This window comes from Hydractinia symbiolongicarpus, chromosome 2 (assembly GCF_029227915.1).
Source record: "Hydractinia symbiolongicarpus strain clone_291-10 chromosome 2, HSymV2.1, whole genome shotgun sequence".
NCBI classification, from domain to species: domain Eukaryota; kingdom Metazoa; phylum Cnidaria; class Hydrozoa; order Anthoathecata; family Hydractiniidae; genus Hydractinia; species Hydractinia symbiolongicarpus.
In genome coordinates, this window is record NC_079876.1 from 16,993,581 (window position 1) to 17,018,327 (window position 24,747).

At 32.9% G+C, this 24,747-nt stretch overlaps 1 protein-coding gene and 1 long non-coding RNA gene across 8 annotated transcripts in view; one reads left to right on the plus strand and one right to left on the minus strand.

The window, feature by feature from the left end:
* The window catches only part of LOC130629720 (uncharacterized), a 25,893-nt gene extending 12,789 nt beyond the window's left edge, over positions 1–13,104 (minus strand). Inside the window, exons 1-2 of one of the 2 annotated variants that reach the window (XR_008982015.1) lie at positions 12,808–13,104; positions 10,276–11,671 (exon numbers count right to left, since the gene is read on the minus strand). This is a non-coding gene — a long non-coding RNA (uncharacterized LOC130629720). Of the gene's footprint in view, positions 1–10,275; positions 11,672–12,807 lie in introns of those variants that run through there. The other variant, XR_008982014.1, reaches the window with a different exon arrangement.
* Positions 9,680–24,747, plus strand: part of LOC130629714 (uncharacterized) — a 23,424-nt gene continuing 8,356 nt past the window's right edge. Inside the window, exons 1-6 of one of the 6 annotated variants that reach the window (XM_057443039.1) lie at positions 9,680–10,309; positions 13,549–13,628; positions 14,030–20,617; positions 20,805–22,086; positions 22,572–22,849; positions 23,326–24,747. The exon at positions 23,326–24,747 is cut by the window's right edge and continues 1,123 nt beyond it. In XM_057443039.1, the coding sequence (XP_057299022.1) occupies positions 20,816–22,086; positions 22,572–22,849; positions 23,326–24,747 (2,971 nt within the window). In that variant the 5' untranslated portion in view covers positions 9,680–10,309; positions 13,549–13,628; positions 14,030–20,617; positions 20,805–20,815. Of the gene's footprint in view, positions 10,310–13,296; positions 13,441–13,548; positions 13,629–14,029; positions 20,618–20,804; positions 22,087–22,571; positions 22,850–23,325 lie in introns of those variants that run through there. The other 5 variants (XM_057443038.1, XM_057443037.1, XM_057443036.1 and 2 more) reach the window with 5 other exon arrangements.

The window sequence follows — 24,747 nt, forward strand, 5'->3', positions numbered from 1 at the left end:
AACCAACTTTTTTTGTGTGTGTGGATGGGTTGCTAAGGTCATCAAAATTCAAACAACGCTTCGGCCTTCCGTTCCAACATTCACTGTTAGTATTTGACTATTCTTTAGATAGCTAACTTTTAGTGCCGCACACATGTGGCCCAATAACTAGCCAGGAGGCTGAAGGGAAATGGTCTTTAGCTAGCAAACGTTACTTTTCTACTAGTGAGCTAGCTAAAAGTTACTGCATGCTATGCAAATATTTATTTATGCTGTAGGGAATTGTTTTTTAGTAAGCCAGGTGGAATTCACAGCTTCGTCTGGAAAGTATATATATAGCTATAGCTAACTAAATACTGTCACACTGCTAAACACTTATTTTCCCATAAAAATATAAATTGGTGTTTCCTACTAACGCTCAACGATAGGCTATTCTATTTTATATCTCGTGGAATAAGACGCGGTAAAAAAACGTGTATTTATAAATGTTGTTAATTAACTATATTTCATCCAACTTTAGGAGCATATGCTTTTACAAGTTTCAAGTACTTCGAGTCCTACTTATGTTGGAAATTCTGAAGCAATCTCGCAAAAGTTTATTCCTGAGAATAAATTTATAATCATTTCATTTGCATTAAAAGTTCTTTATGTAAGAACTAAAAATTGCGGCAGCAAAAAATTTGTTTGAAAATAAAAATAGTAGAAAATGTTAAAATTTTCATCGAGGTAATCCAAAAAAGGAAAAGTGGGGTGTTTTCCTTTTTTGGATTACCTCGATGAAAATTTTACCAAAAGGAAAGATGCCAAATAACTTGGAAACAAGGTCGTAACGTCAATGATTTTTCACTGCGTGGGTAACTAGGGACCACCTAGGACCAATTTGGGTAATTTTCCCCAACCTAGGTCCCCAAATGCGTTTCGGAATAGGCGGGTTGATGATGTCATCAAAAAACCCTAATATATCTGCAACCATTTGTCAAAGACGCATGGTCCTATACATTTTCTTGATCAGCGTTTCAAGATCTATACGATGAAGGCAACAGGTATACAAATTCCTAAAAAATTTTTTTAAGGTTTTGACGGGTTTTTGCTGACGTCAGCAAAATTTTTAATCCCTGATAACTCTCTTTTTATTGACCTTTTGCCTAAGTGGATTTCTCCACGGGCTTTTATAGACTAGTATCCTATATTAAATTAATGAAGCCATTACAGTGCACTTAAAACTTTAGTTGACAGTAAAGCTTTTTTTTTAAGTAGTTTCCATTTTCTGTTGGTAGTGAAGCTTTCAAACGTAAATATGTGGAAGAGAGAGTGAAAAACCGGATTTTAGAAGTGGAAACGTTGTCTAAAATTGGAGAAGCTTATCCGCATGCTGCTTACGCTGTCTTCGTACATGGATATTGAATGGATATGTTTGCAACGACTGGTAGAGATTATTACTCTCTCTTCCAGTTAAATATGGAGGATTAGCAATATTTGATCCGTCCAAACGTTGCGTCACTGAGTACAGCAATTCTAGGCCCCTGACAAGTAAAATGGTTGAGAAAGTGAAATGTCAAGACGATAATAATGACGAATTAATAGAGGACGTATTGAAGAAGCGAAAAAATGAAATTAAAACATAAAGAGGAAGACTTGTGAAATGACGTTAACATCAATAAAAAGTCTTTGACCAACTAAAATAAACTAAAAGTAAGAGCGCTCGAGGCTTCTTTGGAAACTGGTGCTTCGAGTTGGTTGAATGCCTTGCCAATTAGAGAACATGGATTCGTTTTGGATAAACAATCATTTTGGGACAGTTTATTCATATGATACTGCATCCTGCTAAAGCGATTACCATCCAGATGTGTTTGTGGTGTTTCTTTTACAATTAAACACGCGCTATTCTGTCTAAAAGGTTGTCTCATAACATTACGACACAACAAAATCCGAGACTTCACTGCCGAACTACTTCAGGAATGTTTTAAGGACGTGAGAATAGAGCCCGTATTACAGGAAATCGCTGGTGAACAGTTTTCTTCATCAACCATAACTACTGACGAGACACGAGTAGACGTAGCTGCTAGAGAACACTTCTCTTCTGTATAAAAAACTTCTCTACTTTGATACCCAAAGTTCTCTTCCGTTCGAAACACTTCTCTTCCAAGTGCGAAAAAATTCTCTTCCATAAGCTTGAAAATTTCCCAGACTGAATCTGGTCCCTAATATATGAATTTATCCAGATCTTGTTTATGAATAAATGGCACACCCCGGGCCCTGCGCGTTTAAAATAAGATTTTTCGCAGGAAAAACTTTGCGAAATTTCAAGCTATATTCTTATACGGAAGCCTAATACGAGATTGTTTTTTTATCTACTTTCCACTAACTTTGAACTTTTATAATTGCGATTCGGCGAAATTAGAACGTTTTGCGGCTTACAATTGACCTCACTTTGTCCGGAAATAAACATTGATTGTGATTTACAAAAACCAAGATATTTTTTTTGTAGCAATAAACATTGTGATGTTTGTTCGGAAAAGAACTCGTGGTTTTCAAAAAACAAGATATATATATTTCTAAAATCCAAGCATTTTACATTGTTACAGGTGTTGTATTACATATATCTTTCTACTGTACAAATCAAGGCGATATAATAATCAACAAATTCATGAGCTGTATCTGTATCTGATCTGGTACAGATAGTTCGCTAAACTCTTCTAGCTCATTAAGATCTAAAGTTTTTTTAAAAAACTCCCAACCGTATATTTCTGGAACAAAGTACAATGAATCAGTCCTTCCGCGGGGAGCAGTAGCACCTTTGCTTGGTGCTAACAGATGTTGATGTTCTATCACTACTGCTAGCATGACTTGTGTTAGTTACACAAGACAACGAAGACCTTGTGGCTGATGGTTTCATGCTTGTTTGACGACGGTTGAAAAAAATATGTCACATGGCGAGGGGACTGGTCCCATGTAATAAACCTCACAAAAGGTTAAAACTACGGACCAATGATGTAAAATTGCGGACCAGATTTTAGAATGCAAGTTGTAAAGAGCCACATGCAGAGAAGTGTTAAGTGCAGAAGGGAAGTGTCAAAGTACTGAAGAGAAGTGTCAAAATACAGAAGAGAAATGTTTCGTTATATAGAAGAGAAGTGTTTTTGATTTGGAAGAGAAGTGAGCCATAGGAACCATCGTATAGTTAGGAGATAAATTTCGCCTAATTTGGCCTTCATAGCCTATTTAGGCTATTCAGTTGTCACGTGACGTACATATAAACATCGTTTAAAAATTCTATGAAGTTTGCCGGTCTTCCTAATCAGTGTTTTTTCTATTAACTATGGTCTAATCAATAATATATACAGCGAGACTTAGTTATTATAGTTTATTTTTTTGTTTTATTTTTTCATTTTAACATTATGTTTTTGCAGAAAACTTTGTAGCTAAGTATCGTCTATAAATAATAGAAACAACATTATTATTTAGATCTACTGGAAACGGCAATTGTTTATATAATTCCAGAGCCTTTGCTATCTACTTCGAGCTGTCGATTTGATTGAGCTGCGTTTACATTCAAACTTTTATGCTTCACATAATGTTGATAAAAAAATTATGGAGAACTTTCCTCGTATTGAAAGAGGACTTTTTGAATCAATATTTCCTCATGAAGTTGCTGATGAATTTACAGGAAATAAAAGCTTAGATAGAATATCATGTGTTACCAAGGAAGCCATTTTTAATCCTAAGAATACAAGATTCTGCTCTTTAATGGATATGCTTGCTCTTGCAATAGTTATTGGAAAAAATATTGAAACCGTATACCCTCATGATATAGATGATATCCATGGAAGTTATGATAATGGGTTGATTACCCCAAGAACAAGTACAGAATATACGAGCGAATGAATCACCATTAGTAGTCAAGAATGGGTGAGGTTAGAAAAACGCCATTTGGGTTATTTGAGCCAAACCGCTTTGTATATATCTCCTGCCACATTGGAAAAAGACAAAACGTCAGCAACAATGAATTTAATTGACAAAGGTTTAAAGTAATCACCCTGTAGGCAACTTTTTTTAGGAGTGCCTATTTTATTGTACAAAATGAAAGATATACATAAGAAAACATTATCCTGAAGATTTTATTGAAAACTGACAACCAGAACATGTTCAAATGTTTCATAGAAATAAACCCCAATTTCTCTTCGCCTACAGAACCGCCATTGCATTTCATTGCACGAATCATGCGATAATAAACGTACGGCAAAATCTATAACATGGTTGCTGGATTCATGACATTACAGAAAAAATAATGCATGTGGGAGTGTCTCCGTAGCTGTGTTTCCATCGTAATGATTTTATTAATGTATCCAAAAAATTCCGAACATAATAAATCAGATAAATCAATCGAAGTTTCTGTGTTATTCTTTATTATTTAAACGTTCTAACTTACTGAAATCAGACTTCTTTGCAACACTGACCACCTCTTGTTTCTGTTTCCGAAGACAGCTTCGCCTCGCTAGCTGTCTCACCTTTTGATTATTTTCCTTTGTTCAAACAGTTAGTCGTTTCTTTATGGAGACATTATCAGATCTAGACTACTAGAATAACTAAATTTTCAGAATTTCCCCTTTGATGCTCTAAATTTAATTATCTCCATAGTGCTTCAACTATCTTCAACTATCACAATAAGAATTCTCCCCCGTTGGGTATTTTGGCTTATAATATGCAGTAATCCCGGTCATGATAATAAAAAAAGAGAGAGCGTTATAAGCATTAATTATCATAATTAATAACTACGAGGCAATGCTGTGATTTCTTCTTTCTGTTTTGTTTTGTCTGGTCTCCAAAAACAATGACGAATAGAATAGAAGAAAATTAAATCTGAGTGGAGAAAGTGATACGGATGTTTTTACGCGCGGCCACTTTTTTAAACAGAATTAAAATTTCTTTCTACTTTTTGCAAAGACAAAACAAGCCAAAAAGAACAGCATTGTGATTCGGAGCCTACCATATTGTGATTTTATCAAACTCCATCTCAGAGCTCATTTAAAGTTAAGGCCGTTTGTTTACCTACGGTTTCACACGAACATTTTGTGACGGCCCGCTTATTAGACAAGAATAAGAGATCAACAAAATCGTTAAATATGGCGGCTGAAAAAAACAACAATGAAATTAAGATATTGAAGTACCATTATTTCGATTTCTTATACCTTTTACATCCTCAAATTTTCAGGAAAGCCATAACTCCGTCTGAACTTTGAAATAAATAAATAAAATGTATATGTTAATTTTTTTTCGATAAGGGTGATTACGCGCCTAAGAGGTAGCTAAGAAGTAATTTATTGCTTGTGTTTTTAAAAGAAAAAGTTCTGAACATTGGAAGTAAACATTCAGCTTTATTTCTTAGAAATAATTAATAATGCATTAGCTGCCATATTTTTATGTTGTACCCAAATATCTTCAAGATTTTACATATTCTTGCTGTAGTGCCAGTAACGACAGGTTCTTGGGTGAGAGATCTATATCATCGTTACGACGAGTAAAGACATATTTAAGAAGCTCGATGGCCCAGGTATGTTTCTACAATATAACATTGCGTAGTAAGGAGAATGCAACATTTTTAATCTTGTCGTGTATCTTAATTTATTGAGTTATCTGTTTTGATTGTGAAACACCACATTAAGTTCATTTAATTATAATTTTAAAACTTTTGTTCAGGATCGATTTAATGGCTTGGTGTTGCTAAATATCCACAACAAGATGAAAATAAATTTAGATGACGTAATCGATATGCTGGCAATAAAATATCTAAAAAGACTTAAAATGTTAGATATCCTGAACGATGATTAAAAGTGTAGCAGTCTTGATAAAAATATAAATCTTGTATATTATTATCTGTTGTTTAAATGTCGCCGTACATAAATTCCCTAAAAGTAATAACGCATGACATCAAATTTTTTAAAAAAATGAATTAAATTACTCAAGTTGTACAAAAAACATTTCAAAATATAATCTTTGTCAGCTAAAAAATTAAAAAACCCACCTTACACCTACTTAGCAAAGATGAGTCTGAGAGATTATTTAAAGCTATTTCAGCCGTTTAAGGGCGTTAAAGGCCGTTGGCTTCCAGGGCGCCGCACTGAATTCGTTTGGGGCTCACAACGCCCCTAAACCCCCAGTTGTCAGGCGGTGAAGCCTATTCGAAGTTTTTTTACACAAGTCAAAAAAAGCTCTGCACGCTAGCCATGTCGCAAATAATGGACTAAGAATTTTCTAGTCAACGGCAGTCTACTATCACCCCACCAGGGGACATATTATGAAAAAAGAAGTCCATATTCGACGGCACTACCAGCGTTCAACAAAACTTACTGTGCCATGTTGATACTGCATTTCTAAATGATGTCATTAAAATTTAACATTATTGTTATACATTGAAAGGTATTGTGAATTTGATTCTTTTGAGGTTGAGATTTTGATTTTTGTTTGACCTATTATGTTTCCAAAATGCAGACTTTGTTTGTTATGAACTTATTATAGACAATTTAATTTGCTTTTATGTCTAATATTAATAGTTAAATAGTTTTGTAAAAAAAGAACTTATGATATAATGACTATCCGAATATGTTTTTTAACAATTACGGTGTCTTTATGTCAATTTTCCTATTAAAACTCTAAAGTTTTTCGACCTAAGCTAGATTGCTTCTTTCTTAAAAAATAATTTCTTGTAGCTCAACCTTCTGAGTGGCCTGGTGATTAAACAATTATATTAAGTATGTGAAAGGATGGAGAGTGACATTAATGACGGAGATCTTACTTGAGCTGTTTCGTACCCTTTTGATCGGTCCTTATTTTTGGCAAGATTTAAAACCTAATGTTCCTACATAATTGGTTCTCACATATAATATAATGTGTCTTGTACAACTACTGTTTTTTTGTGACAACCAGAAAATTATAGCTAAACAGCTTTGCCTTGATTAACACACCGTTATGTTTCGCAACCTAATGAAAAAAAATATAGTTGCTATCAGTTGTTGGATTTTTCCCAAATCTTATTAACAGTCTGTAGAAAAGAGGAAATGCAGTTAAAGTTAAGGTTACGTCGGCACTTTTGCAATGACGTCATTAGCAAATTATTATTCGACCAGAATAATCATGTCTACATTTTAGGTATCGCTTTTTTTCTTAAATTAATTTCGGGTCTGGTTCGTTCATTTATATTTGGTTCTAAGAAAAGTTCTTAAGATTTTGTTCACGCAAAAAGGTATTTAAAAGTTTATATCTTTGAAATTTTTGAATAAAGTAACTGGAAAGAAGTTTACTCAAGTTTTGAAAGTAAATCGAAACACCGAAATCATAACATTTGCAAAACATATATTATTAAGAGACAAACAAAAAGGTCTCTGTCTCTCCTATATATCTTAATGCACCAGTCAGGGTTTAACAAGACAAAAAAGTGTTAAACAAGACAAAACAGGATTAAACAAGAGATAACAGGGTTAAACAAGACAAAAGTTGAAGAGGCTTTTGAAACTTTTACTTTCAGATTCTTAGGTTATTATTGCAAGGAATTTTACAAAATAAACACCCTATAATGTATTTTTGAAACAATCTGACAGATGTATTTAGAAGTTTGAGTGTTCATATTGAATGACAACTAAATGCGTCACTGTTTCTAACAACAACTTGATTTTAATGAGACTTCCAATTAAAGCTAAGGGACGGTAACTTGTAGGCAGCATATTTTTCCATACTACTCAGTGTGATTCTGGCTAATAAAGCTTTTCAAAGTGTTTAACTTTGTACAACTTAAAAAACGGATCTTTTATGCGCTGGTTTCCTAGATTTATAGAGATTACACACATATTAAATGTTTTTCTAAATTTGACAGCTAAGACCATTTCAAAATACATGGAATGTTAACATATATGTCGTGTTTACAATTGTGATATTTCTTTCCATCTTGTTGCGTTAAGTTATATGAATAAAAATATGAATGACGATTCACGCTTTTTTAAAACAAAACAAAAGTTTGAATTTCCAATGCCTTTTTCCTCTATAAGATGTTTAAAGAAGAGGACAAAGAAGTCTGTCTATAAATCTGTCAATTTTAATAATTAATTTTTCTTTTTCTTTCATTTAAACATATTTTCCGCTTCCATTTCCCTCTGCTCAACTACACTCACTGGTCACGTTAGTTAGCACAGAGACTGATACCAATCTGTTTTTTATGTTTTTTTTATTGCTGTTGTGGTTTCACATGTAGATACTGAATTGAAAATTAGGCAAAAAAAATTGGGCAGAAAATAAGAAATGCCAAATAAGAACCGGAAAAAACAATGGTTGCCTAGCAAACATGTGGTCACTTTTTAACCACCTTTCCTTATCGATAAGGTAAGTTAACAAAAGATATAATAACGGATAATGTACCATGGTAATCTTAATCATAGCAGAGATAAAAAAAATGCTGTAATCATGTGATCTCTGTTTACAATAATAAACGGCTACCGTAAATATGAAAATGGATTTGATTGGTTATCACATTCACAATTGGTTTTGTATTACGTTAATAGGGAATGTTTTTATAAAATTGTGAACAAAGAGATGGCTTTTTATGAAACCAATCATAGAACTCGTGACAATCTATAAAATCAGACGGGGTTGGTCAATTGTTAGAAAAAAACTTTACCATTCAGTGAGGAAAGCCATACAGATTTTTGAAATAAAAGACAAGTCAAAAAAAGGCAAGTTTACCAATTTATTATTTTTATTTTTCTTTCTTTTTCTCTTCGTTTGTTTGTTTGTTTGTCTTTAGTTTAAACCTGAATATAATTTTTGATACTTTCCAGTCTTACAAGTTTGTGGATAAGTTTAAAAACGTAAGAGCATCTGATGTCTTAAATAATCTTTTGAGCTATGGATATCCAACAAGAAAGTTTAAGCGATTTTCCTATCTTTTTAAAACTCCAAAGCAATACGGAAAGTGAATTATAAACTTAGTTCGTGAGAAGAGTACTAGGTACAAAGTACAGTAATTGTGTTGTCATTATCTCATGACAAATGTTACGTAAGAAAGCAAATCAACACTTATATATGTTTACATTCCAGACAACTTCTTTTATTTGCATTGAATTTTGTTCTATTTTGTTTATGCTTAGTCTGTTTGGTCTAAGTTGACGTTGAAAATAAAACAAAAGTACAAACTTATTGTCATTGTTGTTGTCATGACGGGTTATAGAAACTGTAATTATAGGATATTGGAAAATGAAATGGCAAGTTTCAATAAAATAGCGAAAGTTCTGTCAAGTATAGATTTTGATAAGAGAAATCGATACAGAAAGTACAAGAACTGACTTATGCCATCTTATGATAAGCTGTGTGCAATTAAACAAATAAACACTTGAATAGATATAAATTTCAAACAAAAAGTCGCCCTATTTATTGCTTAGCAAAAACGGAGTACCAAAAAACCTTTTTAACCCTCTCAGAGTGGTATGTATTGGCTATTACTCAAAAATACCCCTTATATTTAAAAGAAATTCTTATCTTAAAAACATTAAACTCTTAACACAACTATATTTCGTCAAGGGGAATAATTTTGTTTTGTATCTATTAACCCGACTTCCTGATTTTTTCGGATTTTCTTCGAAAATTAAAAAAGAAAAAATATTTTAAATAACGAGTTTGCCTATCATTAAAAATTAAAGGAATTAAATTTAAAGCAGGTACCACTGCATCCATTTTGTATCAAGTTTAGTCGCACTTGGAAAAGCCTATTAAAAGTTATGGAGGGGAGCAGAGTTAAAACACTGGTACTGTATTTTCACATACGTTCCAAAAAAAATTAGTTGATGACAAAAACGTTGTGTAAGATAGTGTGAAAAATTAAAAAATGATGACTTATTGTCATCTTATGACAATGGTTATGACAAGACGTGTAACTAAATAAATAAACACTTGAACTTATTTGCATTCCAAACTTCTCCTTTCTTAGCATATACGAAGAAAGAGCACGTACTTCTATTGAAAATTGAAAATTTGTATTATATCATTAACGTATATTATTTAATATTATTTTTTATCCCATGTATCAGAAAATTAAAAAAGCTTGAAACCGTAAATGTTTAAATGGCTAGTGTCATTGTGATCAAATAAACATTTGATCACAATTCGTATAATGAATATACGTCATTATATGGTCAAGTAGACGAAAGTGATAGCGATAAGTTGTCAGGGTAACCGAAAAAAAGTAATAGTGATAGATTGTTTTCTTTTAATTACAGAGATTGGGGACTTGGATTCAATCATAAAGAAGCCTAAATAATAGAAGCGAGCGTGCAATGAAAACAATAAGGTAAGTTTTCTGACAGATGAATACAAAATATGTGTGTACTAAAAAAGATTTATTATTTTTGAATTTTACGAAGGAGTGTGTTTACGCTAGATGATTTTACGCATAGACAATATCGTGGTCTAATACACGAAACTAAAAACAAAACATATTCAATTACAGTCATTATGGGCTTTTACGTAAGTAAAGCGATATGAACTTTAAACATATCATGTGGTCAGGCAGACGAAAGTAAAAAGAGTTAAAAATATTATATAAAACAAATAATTAAGCTAACGACCCATCCCAAGCACACTCCTCGGTATGATAATTGTTTATAGGAACATTCGTCTAAAAAGTTAATTTCACAGCACCTAACCTCTCCCATGTTCTGGTTTTATTTAACTTGCATGGGTGCGCACTCTTCTCGCAGTATTCTCTGTGACGATGAAGGTCGGACTGACTTGTGGCATGGTTCCAAATGGTCTGCCGTCTTTCGTTTGTAGATAGATAGTCAAGAAGAAACAAGTGAGGAACAGTTTAGGATCAGCAAAATTTTTGGGTTGTTTATAAAACTAAAAGTTATACACAAAATACACGCTTCACGGAATATTTGTTTTGCTTTTCATAAACAAAAAAAGATAATATTTTAATAAGAAGGTTGTATTAAAACACTTTGAGATGAAGATTGTGTCAAAAATAAAGAACATGTTAAGGAAATTCTTAGTCAGAATTTCTTCATAGATAATAAAAACAAAATAACGTAGTATAGAACTAACAATAACTTTGAAAATGAGTTTCGCAACTGGCATTAAATTATGAAAATGGATTTTGAAATTTTTCTGAAGAACACAACAAGACATTGAAGGCTGAAATAGTATAAAATAAAGTACACCCCTTCCAAAAAAAAGTGTAAGCGAACTGCCAATTAATTTGCTCCTGCTATGAATGTAGGAATTCTCATCTTTTTCTCGTGACGCATTCTTGTTAAGTCTAAGATTAGTTTGAAAACAGGATCGATATTTCACTGTTTTTTCCATGTACCAAAATGAAAGCAAAGTTTTGTTTTAAACTGATTCTTAAAATATAGAAAAGAATTCTCGTCCCTAGGGTCTGTTGCCTAAGTCATAGCCGCTAGCGCTTACTTAGCGGTGTGGATATCAAACAAGAAAAACCCCCTAAGGACGAAGTTGGTAGAAAAGTAAAGTTAAATTAACTGGAATGTGGCGGGAAAACATCTTAGCTTACTTAACACATTACATAGATACCTATTTTGTCGGATTTATTTCCACCCTTCAACTGTTGAATTAATTTTCATAAATCCTGGGACAAACGACAGGGCAAAATTCAAAACAGCGCATTTTGCGTCCAACTTTGATTTGTTATCTAAAAAATGATATTGAAATACATCATGATAATTATACTCCAAGATCCATTTTCTTACTGTCATTTAGTTTCTTCTGATTAAGTAAGCCTGTAGAGCTTCCAGAAGCAATAAAAAAAAATGCAAACAATAATTTATACTAAGATTCTTATCTTTTTACATATTTAATGAAACTATATGACTATTGATAATCGTTAGGTAGATGAGAATTGCCCACCGCATTTAATTCGTGATTATGCGTGAATTTCTATGACTTCTTAAAATTGTCCAGATTCATCTACTCGCTAATGAAGTGAAAACTTGCAGTCTTGCTTAAGTTTTTCAGTTAGTAGAACAAAGTTATAAAAAGGTCTGGAAACGAGGTTGGTAATTAATATAAACAAAACATATACTGAACAGCTCGTTGTCAAGAACCTCTTCCTTTGAGTTTTCTTTCACCGTGAACACAAGAATATTTTAATTCGTGGTACTAAACCTCCGGTTTCATAATTTTCGTTAATCCTTTTTGTGGAGTTGTAATAACAGTTTGATAATCTCTAACCATAGCACTCTAACATAGACATCAACAAAATTATTTATTTGTATGTATCTAATTTTGTTTTCAATATCAACATAGCAACCACTTTTGTTCCTTTTTTTGTAAATACAATCCACAAAGTTTGTTGCTTTAGCAATCAATTGAGCAAAAATAAATATATATAATGAAAAAATAAGTTTTGAAACAACAATTGGAAAAGGGTATAAACATAACGGAATTGATGCTTGTTTGTTATTGTTTAGCTGGAATTTAAAACTCTAAATTTGGAAAATTAATAAACAAACGGAAAAGAATAGTAACACGACTATCTCCGTTTTTTCTCGTCAAAAAAATGAAAAAGCAGTTCCATCGTACATCTTTTTTTGCGAATATTTTACTAACCTCGCAAAAAAGAAATGAAGTACTTGTACACATAGACGAGTACACATAGACGAGTATAGTCCCATGACACCCATCGGACATACTTGACTGCCAAATGTGTGCATAACATTACTACATCGTTTTCTTTTGCTACTTGCAAACGACATACGGGATCGTTCTCTACTAATACTAGCGAGATTTTATACAAATAAGCAAATGCTACCTTATTTATTAACTTACCAGAACTGTTCATTGCAGCACTTCTTTTATTTACAACTGGGTCAAAATGAGCTACTCCCATGGATTATTAACAGAACAAGGGCAGTAAGCATCAGTGACTGCTACCTGCTGGTATATTTTCCTGTTCACGAGCATACAAACACCTTTCACCGTGTTTCTCGCCCCGAGACATTCACGTAAACAGACGCGTCGCTCAGATCATAGTTCAGTCCTGTAGGACGCAGTTAAAGTCTGTTGTGTTCTAGTTAAAGAATAGCATGAGAAAGAATTTCTTGTGAAAGTTCTAAGCAACTTAGTAGTCATGTGATTAGATTTACGTCGTTTAGAGAAAAAAAACGCTTACGTAAACACGAAAAGAAATATGATTGGTTATTATAATTACAATACCTTTTATATTACACCATGACTATATAAATAATTTGTTTTATGTTGAACAAAAGAATAATTATATATGTAATCAATGTTGCATGACGATTACCAATAAGACAACATAATATAGTTTAGGGTTGGTTTGTCATACACTTTTAGATTTCAGCGAAAAAAGTTCAACAACTTTTAACGTCAGCACATTTTTTAAAAAAAGATAAATATATATTTATATACAAATATTTATATATAAAATCTGTTTCACGGGTGAGTTTAGTCAGTTGTTCTCCATCTATTTTGATAAAATCTTATTGACTGATAATTTCGATGTTAAGTCTCCTTGTTTCTTCAAAGTTTCTTTTTTGTTTTTTTCAGCCGAACAGCATTTAACGTTGAAAGAATATCAGGACAGGAAATATAATTACATATATATATAAAAGACATCTGTTACACTGGTGAGTTTAGTCACTTCTTCATCTTTTTTAGTAATTTTTTTTTTGAAATATTATTGAAGTGATATTTTCGATTTTATACTGCTGTTGTCTGTTTTTCATGTTGTGTTTTTTTGGTTTCCTTATTTCCTTGTCTTTTTATTTTGCTTTCTTGCATTAAGTTTATTCACTTGCATTTTTGTCATCTATAAAACAGATAGAATGTTGATGTAAGAATTGTCAGTCTGACTCAGGTTTTTCTTAACCTTTTATTTTAAAATTAATCACAGCGATCTAGTAGCAAATGTTCTTAATTTTTTTAATACAGAGACTCATATGTGAGTTTCCTATAAACATGTTTTATATAAAATAAATGCTAATTGAGTAAAATCATCCTCATCCGACAATATTTCTTCTTCTCATAGTCAGGGACAGCAATTAGAGGCCCTTAAACGAGGTTGACGGTGATGGCTACTAAAAATATAGCTTGCAAAAAAAATTAGAAATGTAACCCTAAATGAGCAATAAAAGTGGAGTTGATGACAAAAACTTTGGTGAAGTATAGAACTTGGCAAGAGAGTGTAAAAAAGTAAAAAATGATGACTCATGTTCTTCTCATGACAAGTTGTGTGTAATTAAATAAATAAATACTTGAAAATGTTTGCATTCCAAAATACACTTTTGTAACAAAAACTCTCCTTCGTTGACGTTTTTAGTACTAATACTTTTAGTACTAATATAAAGGAATTTAATACATATACTACAATGCTTTAAAAACGCTCGGCTGTGTATCTTTAGGGGCGTCCAATTTAGAACTGGAGATGAAGGTTTAAGAAAGAAACTTTTGATAAAATTTTACAATTTTAATTTATCTCTATCATTATATTAAAAGTTAGTGCAGCATTTATCATATCTTATTTCTTCCTTATGTTTAAAGTGGGCTTCATGAATATCATTATTAAACAGCCCCAAACTCGTCCCCAGCGCCTTTTGTTTCTTTTTTTTAATGAACAGACAAAAGTTGCTGGGACGAGTTTGAAACAGCTCTTTAAAGAAAAAGGTGGTGGTCTTAGTAGATGAGCGTTTATTAAAAGAAAATACTGAAAGGACAAAACAATAAATTGAGAAAGAGTTTAAATAAACGTAGCGAGCGTTTATCGAAAGCATTATAGTAGGTTTCTCACAAAAAATTAAAAACAGGGGTGTACTAAAACGATAATTTTTTTTATAATATGGAGGAGTGTGTTTGTGCTAGAAAATATTACATATAAACAATTTCGTGGTCAGATAGACGAAAGTAAAAAGAAGATAATCTTAATTAAAACCATGGATTTTGTTGTTTACGAAAGTAGAGCGATATGAACTTTGGACATATCATCCGAGGTAGACGAAAGTGATAGCGATAGGAGAATGAGAGTAATTAAATAAAAATGGACGCGTATTGATTTACTGACGTCAAATGTTAAAATGGAAATAAATAAAAGACATTAAAATACAATCGTGCATTTCAGCCTTTATGTAAGTTAAGCCAGTTCGACTTCCTAACCTCCTGACTAGGAGCAACCTCGTCCCCAGGGCATCTTGTATCTTTCTGACATCACTTTTTATTGTTTACTGAAACCTTCTTCGGTGAAGAGACTATTTAAAGCTAGTCCACGGATTTGTTTGCCCTTTTTACACCGCATTGCGTGTGTCTTGCTACTTGCCGTACTATTTTGCGTAACAGACAGACGTAGACGGGTATTAATAATATAGATTAGTCGCGGATGAAGCTATATATTCCATAAGTTTAAGTTTGTAATTATGTCTATGCAGAACGACCTTATTTGTAATTAGATATAATCATTAATAATATATAATTGCATGTTATTTTTGTATGTAAGAATATTTCTTTTACAAAAGCGACTATAAAAAACATCCCCCTAAAAACTTCCATTTACATTCTTGATTGGTTAGAACAAATCACGTTACAAAATTAAAGTCATTTCACTTGCTAGGAATTTCATTGTCTGCCAATTTAATCTTACTGGCGGGTTGTGTAACTACAATGAATGTAAATACTTTGTCACAAATTTATGTTGGGACATACTCACGTTGCCTATTTTGTTTAAATCTTTTTCATTGAATTAACAAACGTTTTATGATAAGAAACAACAAATTAAAAAAAATTTCTGCACGTGGTTTCTTCCACGGGTTTAAAAATTAGTACATTACTACGCTAGTTCTAGTCTGTATGTAACAAGCAAAGTAGATGTGTTGTTTTTGATTAAAAAAATAGCCGTAGCAACATTTCACATTTGCCAATTTATATTGTTTAAATAACACTTGGGGCATGAAGAAAAAAATCTGGTAAATTCGGACTTGCTATGGATTCCAATTGTTTTGTCAAATGAAGAAATTATCTACAATTAAATCCATGATAAAATGTCTGTTCCGCCTGTAAGTGCAGTTTTGCAGACTTGCTTCATCCGTGCTTCGTCGGCGTTCACCTCCGCATTAGTTAAGAACCGCATGGCTGGATTTCTTGTGTAAGACCTGGTTACCAACGACGAAGGGGTCAGGCAAAAGAGATTCATGTCTACGTAGTTCTTTTAACTAAGTCAGGAATCGGTGAATTAGCTAGGATGGTCAGGTTGGCTATGAATAGGCTTGCTGATGGATAAAAAGTGTTCGACCAAGACGGAAATCTATCGACGTTTTGTCCGATGAACGTTATAAACGAGCTAAGGACATCTCCGAACAAACTGGAAATGTGGCGGGCATTTTGTCTGACGAGTCTCCAAAAATTATTTCGAAGGGTGCCATCGCACGTGTTTTACGCGTATGCCAAGGCATGCGCGTGCGATCGCACGCCTCTTCTGAAAAAGCCTGTTATTTTTAATTTACAATCAAATATTCTCGTCGTCAACTTAATTTGTGTGAGAAAAATCAATTTCAGGTATTTATTCACTTTCTTTGAAGCCAGTATACACCACCATTCGGACCTGGATATTCTCTACGTATCCTAGACACGACACAAGATGGTATCACCCGACGAACACCTTTTCCCAAGTGGTTATGAACAAACCAATAGAATTGGCGGTATGCCGCATATCGATAAGATCTAAAAATATCATCCTCAAAAAAGATTAGAAGCAAGAGTGCTAGCGACTTATTTGTTAGAAACTTCGTCCTTTTTTTTAAGTCTACGGCTTTCCTGATTGTGAAGAGCGACTATCGCTGTCCACAAAGTGTTGTTTAAAATCACAACAGCGTTGAAATCTTCGTGCTTTGTTATACATTTCTTCTCAAAAACACAACAGAAACCTTATACCCAGGCGCTCATTTATAATACAACCAAAAGAAAAATGTGAAGTCAAATTTTATAGGTAGCGTAGCTGGAAGTAATTTATAGTGTCCACCTCGTTACAGCATAAACAGTCAACAGCTATAGGCATCTTTTCGCACTTTTGCACACAGGCACCACTCACTGATCTGGTGTGTCTGCTTCATTGTCATTATAAGAGGGAATTTGTTGTTTGTTATTGAGTCGTTCTGGCTCAAACTGAAATTCAATTATGTTTACATTTCTGTTTGTGAACATGATTGATAATTGTAAAAAAATTCTATTGGAAATATCATTAACATTTTTTCGTTATTTCTCTAACTGCATGCGCCAATCTCTACACGGGGTAAATCAATGAATACGTCATTGCATAAATTGCGCATATTAATGTTTTTACCCAGTCCTTTTCCGCTTTCGAAGTTCAGTAAAGATGAGGATTGAGAATGGCATGGTCAAGTAAACAAATTCAGTTTAAACTTAAGCTGGATTTCCATCAGTGCGAGTTCTCTTATCGCTCTGGCTTTTTTGACCAATTGATTTTTTTCGCACTGGTGGAAATTCCAGAGCGACACTTTTTTTTGCTTTTATCGCCCAATTTCAGTGCGTAGTTAGAGCGACAATTATCACAAAGTTTTAATATTTATCGCTCTGAGTTTTCGCCCGAAAGTGCAACTTCAACGAAATATCGAATGTCCTTTTAAAGAAATTGAATAGATTCTATTGAAGTGTAACTTCAGCACATGCTTACACGTGTTGAGCACAAGAAATAGTTTCATATGTGTTATGAAGCGAGCAGTGTTGTAAAACAAGTGTTATTAAATGGGAAAAACAAATAGGTGCAACTTAAAGGGAAGATGAGTACTTAGCAGAGGCTGTTCGAAATTTTATTATGTCTTTACGGCAAAAGTTGCAAAGGAGTATCAAGAAAAAAGATCGAGTGGCAAATGCTTGGGGGAAAGTTGAGGATGTGAAGAGGGTAAAGTTTATCCTTTTTCGTCAGTTCAATGCACTATATTTTTGCGCTGTTAAACCTTGAGCGTATTCAGCTTATTCTATTACTTAATTGGAAAAAATGTTTTTTATATTCAACTGTTTTAAGGTTAAGCTTTTCAAAGATGGGACAACTTAAAAAAGATACAGCAAGGAAAGGAATAACCTAAAAAGGAAATTTGCATCGGGATCAGGTTTGGCTGACGTTGAATCGTGTGTCAAATTTTAAAGGAATACTCGTTTTTGTCTTGGCTTGATAAGTATTCAAATTAGAGACACAAAATCAAATATAACGGCTCCGGAGGATGAGGAGGATATTGATTCTTATTCGGAGGCGGCGGTTGAAATTATTTAAATAACAAGAATGACCCTACAACAAAATCACCAAGTTTGGCCAAGATGACAACTATTGCCCTCATTGTGCAATTTCACTTCTTAAAGCAGTTGATTATGCACTCCTTTCAATTCTCTTTCTCTATAAATTTGACGAACACGAGAAAATGGCGATTTTCTTCGTCTCTTTTTTTTACTATTAAGGCCACAGCTTCTTCTTTTTTCTGAACTGTCTGCCATCTTGAAATGCGTGTGTTCACATAAGAAAATTTCGCACAAATAATAATTTGAATAATAATTTGAAACTCATTTACAGCGTAGAACTCCTGTTGCACTAAAATTTTGTGTAATTTTAGACTATAGGAAGATTCGCTTTAATGGAAACCCACCTTTATGAGAGACAATTTCGGTTGTATTTAAAATACTTTTTTCTTTACTTTTCCATGTAACTAATATCAAGTTTTGATTTTTTACCGGGCAGTACCTTTATAACGCGTAAAAACCTTTTTGAAAAATTTTGCGCAACTTCGGTTTAAATAAGTCTAGTTTTGAATTTATTTTGCTTTATGATCATTTTTTATCATTTACCAGTCAGCTATTTCAGGTTAACTGTCTATAAGTTTTTTTTTATCACAAATATTTATATGTGGTTTACTTGCGAAGGTTTATTTTAATCACATGCGTCATCTGTAAAGAGTACTCACCAGACCACAGACATTTGTGTCAACATTCTTTGATCTCTTTAATAAAACCCGTATTCTATTTGTCTGCTTGCGCGCGAGAAAAAAAGTCGTGTTGCGGAAACACGAAATACGAACAGTATAATAATTATTAAATAGTATTATTGTAGTTTTATTTATTTTTCGAATTTTTATTAGACACCTTTTGAATTCTCATCAAATTTTGTGTTGGACGTGATAAAAAGGGAAAGTGAACAGAAATGTCTGCTTTTTGTCGATAACAGCGCTGGTTAATTAATCAAGTTTTGAATGTAGGTAATCCCCAGTTACCTAGGGTGGAGCAGCTGATGCCAGTTGCCTCTAAAAGATTTCCCTTTTTTAGCCTCACACTCAAAAGTGCAATGCAATGGCTTCGCTAATTTCATAACGGATTGACGGCAGTCTAAAAGGCTTTAACGTCGTGACGTAACGTCGATAAAGTTAACAAATTAGACATAACGGTTTTAGCGGCTTCAAAAGTAAATGAAAACAACCCATTCTTCTTATACACTGTCACCATTTTATGATAAAGGATTAAATAGTAAATTAGTTCTCTCGAAGTGTGGTTAGTACTACAAACTAGTCGTTATCCCGTGAAAAAATTCACAAGAATTCATCTGCCAGAAATATCCACGAAAATATTCCCGTCACCATTTGCAGCTACCATTTGACACAGTGAGTATCCTAATATAGACTAGTCGTTAACCCATAAAAAACACACGAGGTGTCCCGTCTTTAAGTTACACGTTACTTTGTGTGCCCGTAACACGATATGTTTTTTGCGACATGCATGCAAAATATGTCTGTTGTTAATTACACTTGTTGGCATTACGTGGAAAAATCCAAGAACCACCGGCGATTCAATATAACACCAAATATATTAATCATTTATTTATGATGCCATAATAATAGAATTTCATGACTAACTGTAGCGAATGCTGTGCTGAGATCAATAAGGTTTGATATATCTCTTGACTCAACTGAATGATTGCATGATCATTTGACTGGCCTGCCAAACAGCCAAATGTCTTATTATACTCGCACTTTGTCGGAATTTAAGTTTATGTATATTTTTAAGAGTCTTGGGCTGTTTTCCTTACTGATAACGTTGCTTAAATAGACTGTGGTAACACATGGGTGTTAAACACAATCTGGAGTATTTCCATTCAGACTGAAGAAGTAAAGAGGGGTAGAGTGGAGCAAAATTCGAAAACGGACTTCAAATTCCAATCTTATCTTTTGTTTTTTCAAACCAATCAAAAATCAGTTATACAAAACTTTAACCCGCAAAATTATATCTTAAAAACAAATTGGGACACTGTGAAGTCTTAAGTTGTAAAGAATTCGTTATATAGTCTCCCTTTCTCTAATATTATTGTAAGAGAAAGTAAAAAAATGTGATCTCACATCAGTTTTAAAAAGTTGTGATGAAAAACAAATAAAACAATACGGTAAATTTAAAAATAGCCATTTTACAAATTGTTTATCGGTATACTACAACCTATATGCTGAATAATTAATTTAGTAGTATTAAAACTATAATTTGCTTCGTAGAAACAACGAACAAACGCACTAATAAACATTATATGTAGAAATAGAAGAAACGTTCTGTTAAGAGCATTTTTGAAGAAAGAACGTCAACGCGGGTGTGTTGTTGTTCTTTTAATTAATTGATCTAATGTTGCTACAGGACACAAAATAACAAATGCAATGTATCTCTATCGACTTTGTTGCGATAGGCGAATTTCCATGAACTTCTAGTAATTTTGTTGATAAACAGTATGAAAAACTTGTATTGATATTTCTTGAATTGAAATTGAAAGTATCTTATAGATATTATAGTCATGGCAACGGCAGTACCTCCAACAGGATCTTCTCACCACGCATTGATCACTAACAATGAATATCAAATTAAATTGGTTACACTTCTCAATGAATGTTGTGACCACTTACGTGAAATTTTACATGATCCTGCCCGTGGCAACATGCCAAGGGATAAGAAACAATTATATTTGTCATTGAAAAAATATAAGAAACATTTAAACCATCTGAAAAGAGATCAGCTGGAAATCGTTTTTCCGCAAGATAAGAAAACAGATTCGGAATTGTTTGACATCACTATTTTATGTGACGTTCTAATTAATTGTTGTCACGGTATACAAGCACCAATTGGTGGGTGGAGGACCAGAACACCGCAACCAAATGATTTCAGTGTCGGTGCTGACATCATTCGAATCAGAAATGAGCGCAATAATGTTATGCATGGAAGAGCAATGAGTTCAGCACAATATAATCAGCTATGGAATGCCATAGAAGGTATATTAAGAAGACTCGGATACGACATAACGAAAATTAAAGATTTGAAATCTGGTTGCTTGAATGACTTAGACTTATTTAAGATCGAAATTATGAAAGCAGATACTGAAATTTTAAATTTCAATGTTAACAATAATAAAGACAGTATTCAGCAAAACGAAGATGGTATTAAACAAAATCAAGATGACATCAAAGCAAATAAAGACAATATTCAGCAAAACGAAGATGGTATTAAACAAAATCAAGATGACATCAAAGCAAATAAAGACAATATTCAGCAAAACGAAGATGGTATTAAACAAAATCAAGGTGACATCAAAGCAAATAAAGACAATATTCAGCAAAACGAAGATGGTATTAAACAAAATCAAGATGACATCAAAGCAAATAAAGACAATATTCATCAAAACGAAGATGGTATTAAACAAAATCAAGATGACATCAAAGCAAATAAAGACAGTATTCAGCAAAACGAAGATGGTATGAAACAAAATCAAGATGACATCAAAGCAAATGAAGACAATATTCAGCAAAACGAAGATGGTATTAAACAAAATCAAGGTGACATCAAAGCAAATGAAGACAATATTCAGCAAAACGAAGATGGTATTAAACAAAATCAAGGTGACATTAAAGCAAATAAAGACAATATTCTGCAAAACGAAGATGGTATTAAAGAGAATAAAGAGAATTATAATCGATTAGCAGCCGAAGTGGAAATAGTAAAGCAAACTATTTCTTCATCATCATGTGATCAGAAGAGTTCTCAGTTGGAAGAAACTATAAAAGAACAACCCAGGTGTGTAATTCTTTTTCTATATTGTTCTATCATTAAATTGATTCTGTCAACTTAACATAAAAGGCAAATATGGTAAAGTAAATAAGTTACCATTCAATTAAATTCCACTTTATCTTGGTGTAACTAAATCACTTTTCTGTAATGATTTCAATGCATAGGAGAGTCATCAGCAATAAGAGTACATCAGATTGAAATTATGACAGCACTGATTGAAATACAAAAATGTAAAGAAAATAAAAACAAAGACAACATTAAGTAAAATCTAAATAACTTAAAGAATGGACTTATTTATATTCAAGTTGATGTAAAAAAAAAAAAAACGGAGTTAGGAACATTCAAAATGATTATGAAAGATTGAAAGACGGAATGGGAACAGTAAAGTCCTTTGTTGTCATCGTGTTGTTCAAAAACTTGTCATTTAAACACTATTGATTTAGAAAGAAATTACGGTTCTATTCTAATTTATATTTTAATCCTTATTTTAGTTATATGCTACTAAAAAATTTTCAAGGAGATTTTGTAATAAAATTTGATGATGACTGCTTCAACTGGTCTGCACAAAGTATACAAACTATTATTACTAAAAATTTTACAAGACAATCAAAAGAACTTAATTTCGGCGACGATTATTTTGTAGAAGAAAAAGAAGGAAAACTATTACTGCTTATTTACAATCACAAATCTATCAATGCTGAATCTATCAATGGGTTATCCATTACGTTAGTTGACAGTGAAAGTAAAACTCATTTGATTTCAATTGAAGGTGAGTAAGTTTAGATGACGTATTCTATCCAGAAAAAGTTCAAGGCGCTATTTTTCTTCGAAAAAAATAAATAAGGAGTTGGAACAATGAAAATAAAAATAGAACACAAAAAATACATTACTAACTAATGTGGATGTGCACAAGGGCAGAGCACAAGTAAAACAAGTTTGGAAAGCTATATTTACAAGCAAATGTAAGGGTTTATTTAAAATATTATTCGAACCATGAAAAACATTGTCAAGATTTTATTAGAATAGCAATCATTTTAACGATGCAAGCCACTTATCTCGACAAAAGTTTTACTTTGGCTATGCGAACGCAAAAATATATAAAAATTATTGCAAAGATTCTTAAAAAATAACGTTTTGTATTCTACACCAAAACTTTGACGACTCTAGCGCGTTGTTTTGTACATTACTTTGGATTAAAATTGGTTGTGTAGAAATGTTGCAAACTAAAATAACTTTTTTAATTAGATATTAAATTGGTCCAAGCGCATATGTGTGAAACCAGCCATTTTGATGTAACAACGCACAACAGTAGAAGAATATCTGAACAGATAAAATGCATTGTAGGAGCAGAAAGAGAAGAAGCAGATATTGAATTTATATGTGGTGGTAGCCTGCAAACAATGGAACCTAAGGAGTACGAAGCATTTGAAAGAGATTATATCCGGCGTTATTTCACCGTCAATGGTGAATGCATGGAAGAACCACTCCAATTTCCACCTCCAATGCAAAACGTCACACATTCCTTATTCGCACAAAAGATAAAGGATGTTATAATCGAATTACAACATTTGTTTACAATATTTACGCATTATAACACGAAGGAACATATTCGATTTCTAAAACTGGATAAAGAATTTTCTTTGAGTTTGGAAAGCACAATTACTGATAACAAAAGAATTCTACTTGTGTTGCCAAATTATATCGTCAACATTAGATACACAGAAACAACCGACGCAGTTAGAATACAAGATGAAGTCAAAGCGGGCGAAGAGGACTTGAAGGAGCTATCTATCATCACTAAAAAATATCTTAAAAATGGTCACCTGAAAATGGTTAATGTTGTAGCTGCACCACATTTCGAAGATATCGAAAATATCCACCTTTGTGTAGACTGCAACCTACTCTCCAAGAAAACTTTGGCTGAGGATAGCAATATGATGCAGTTCTTTTCAAATATTTTGCAAAGCTCACAAGCACAAAATAAAGTTCAGGATAACAAGGAACGGTATATCAACATAGTCGGTAAAGTCATGTGTTTTATGGCTACAAGAAAAGCACTCTATTCTGTTCCTTCACTCAGTAAAAACGTCCACGAACAAATAAGCTCGTTAATACTTTCTCCACAGCAACTCCGTCATTTATACAACAACTCTTTAAAAAAAATTATAATCGGTCCCTTAGGCAGTGGTAAGACAGTGCTAGCTTTAGCACATTTGGAAATTGCTTACGAGCGCTCTGAGAATAGATCGATCATATACTACGTAGTTTGGGACGGCAACACATTGCTGAAACGGGATATTGTCAATCATACTAAAAGATTTAATTACAAAGCCGCTGTCGAAGTTGTTGTAAAGGATAATGTCGAGTTAGCTCAGGATTTGAAAATGAATGAAGTGCCAACACCATACCAGTTAATAGAGTCATTGGTTAAGAAACATGTTGACCAAAACCTGCATCTAATAATTGATGAATTAAATGGAGAGTTATTGAACAAGGAAGAATCATCTTTGCTTAAACACTATCTGGAGACTGAAGGAAAATTAAATAACTCCTTCATCATTTTTTTCCCACAATCCATTGAGAAACATAGAACATTAATTTCACACCAAAAAGTCACAATACATGACAAGTACAAGTATGAAGAAACAGGAATGAAAGTATTAAAAC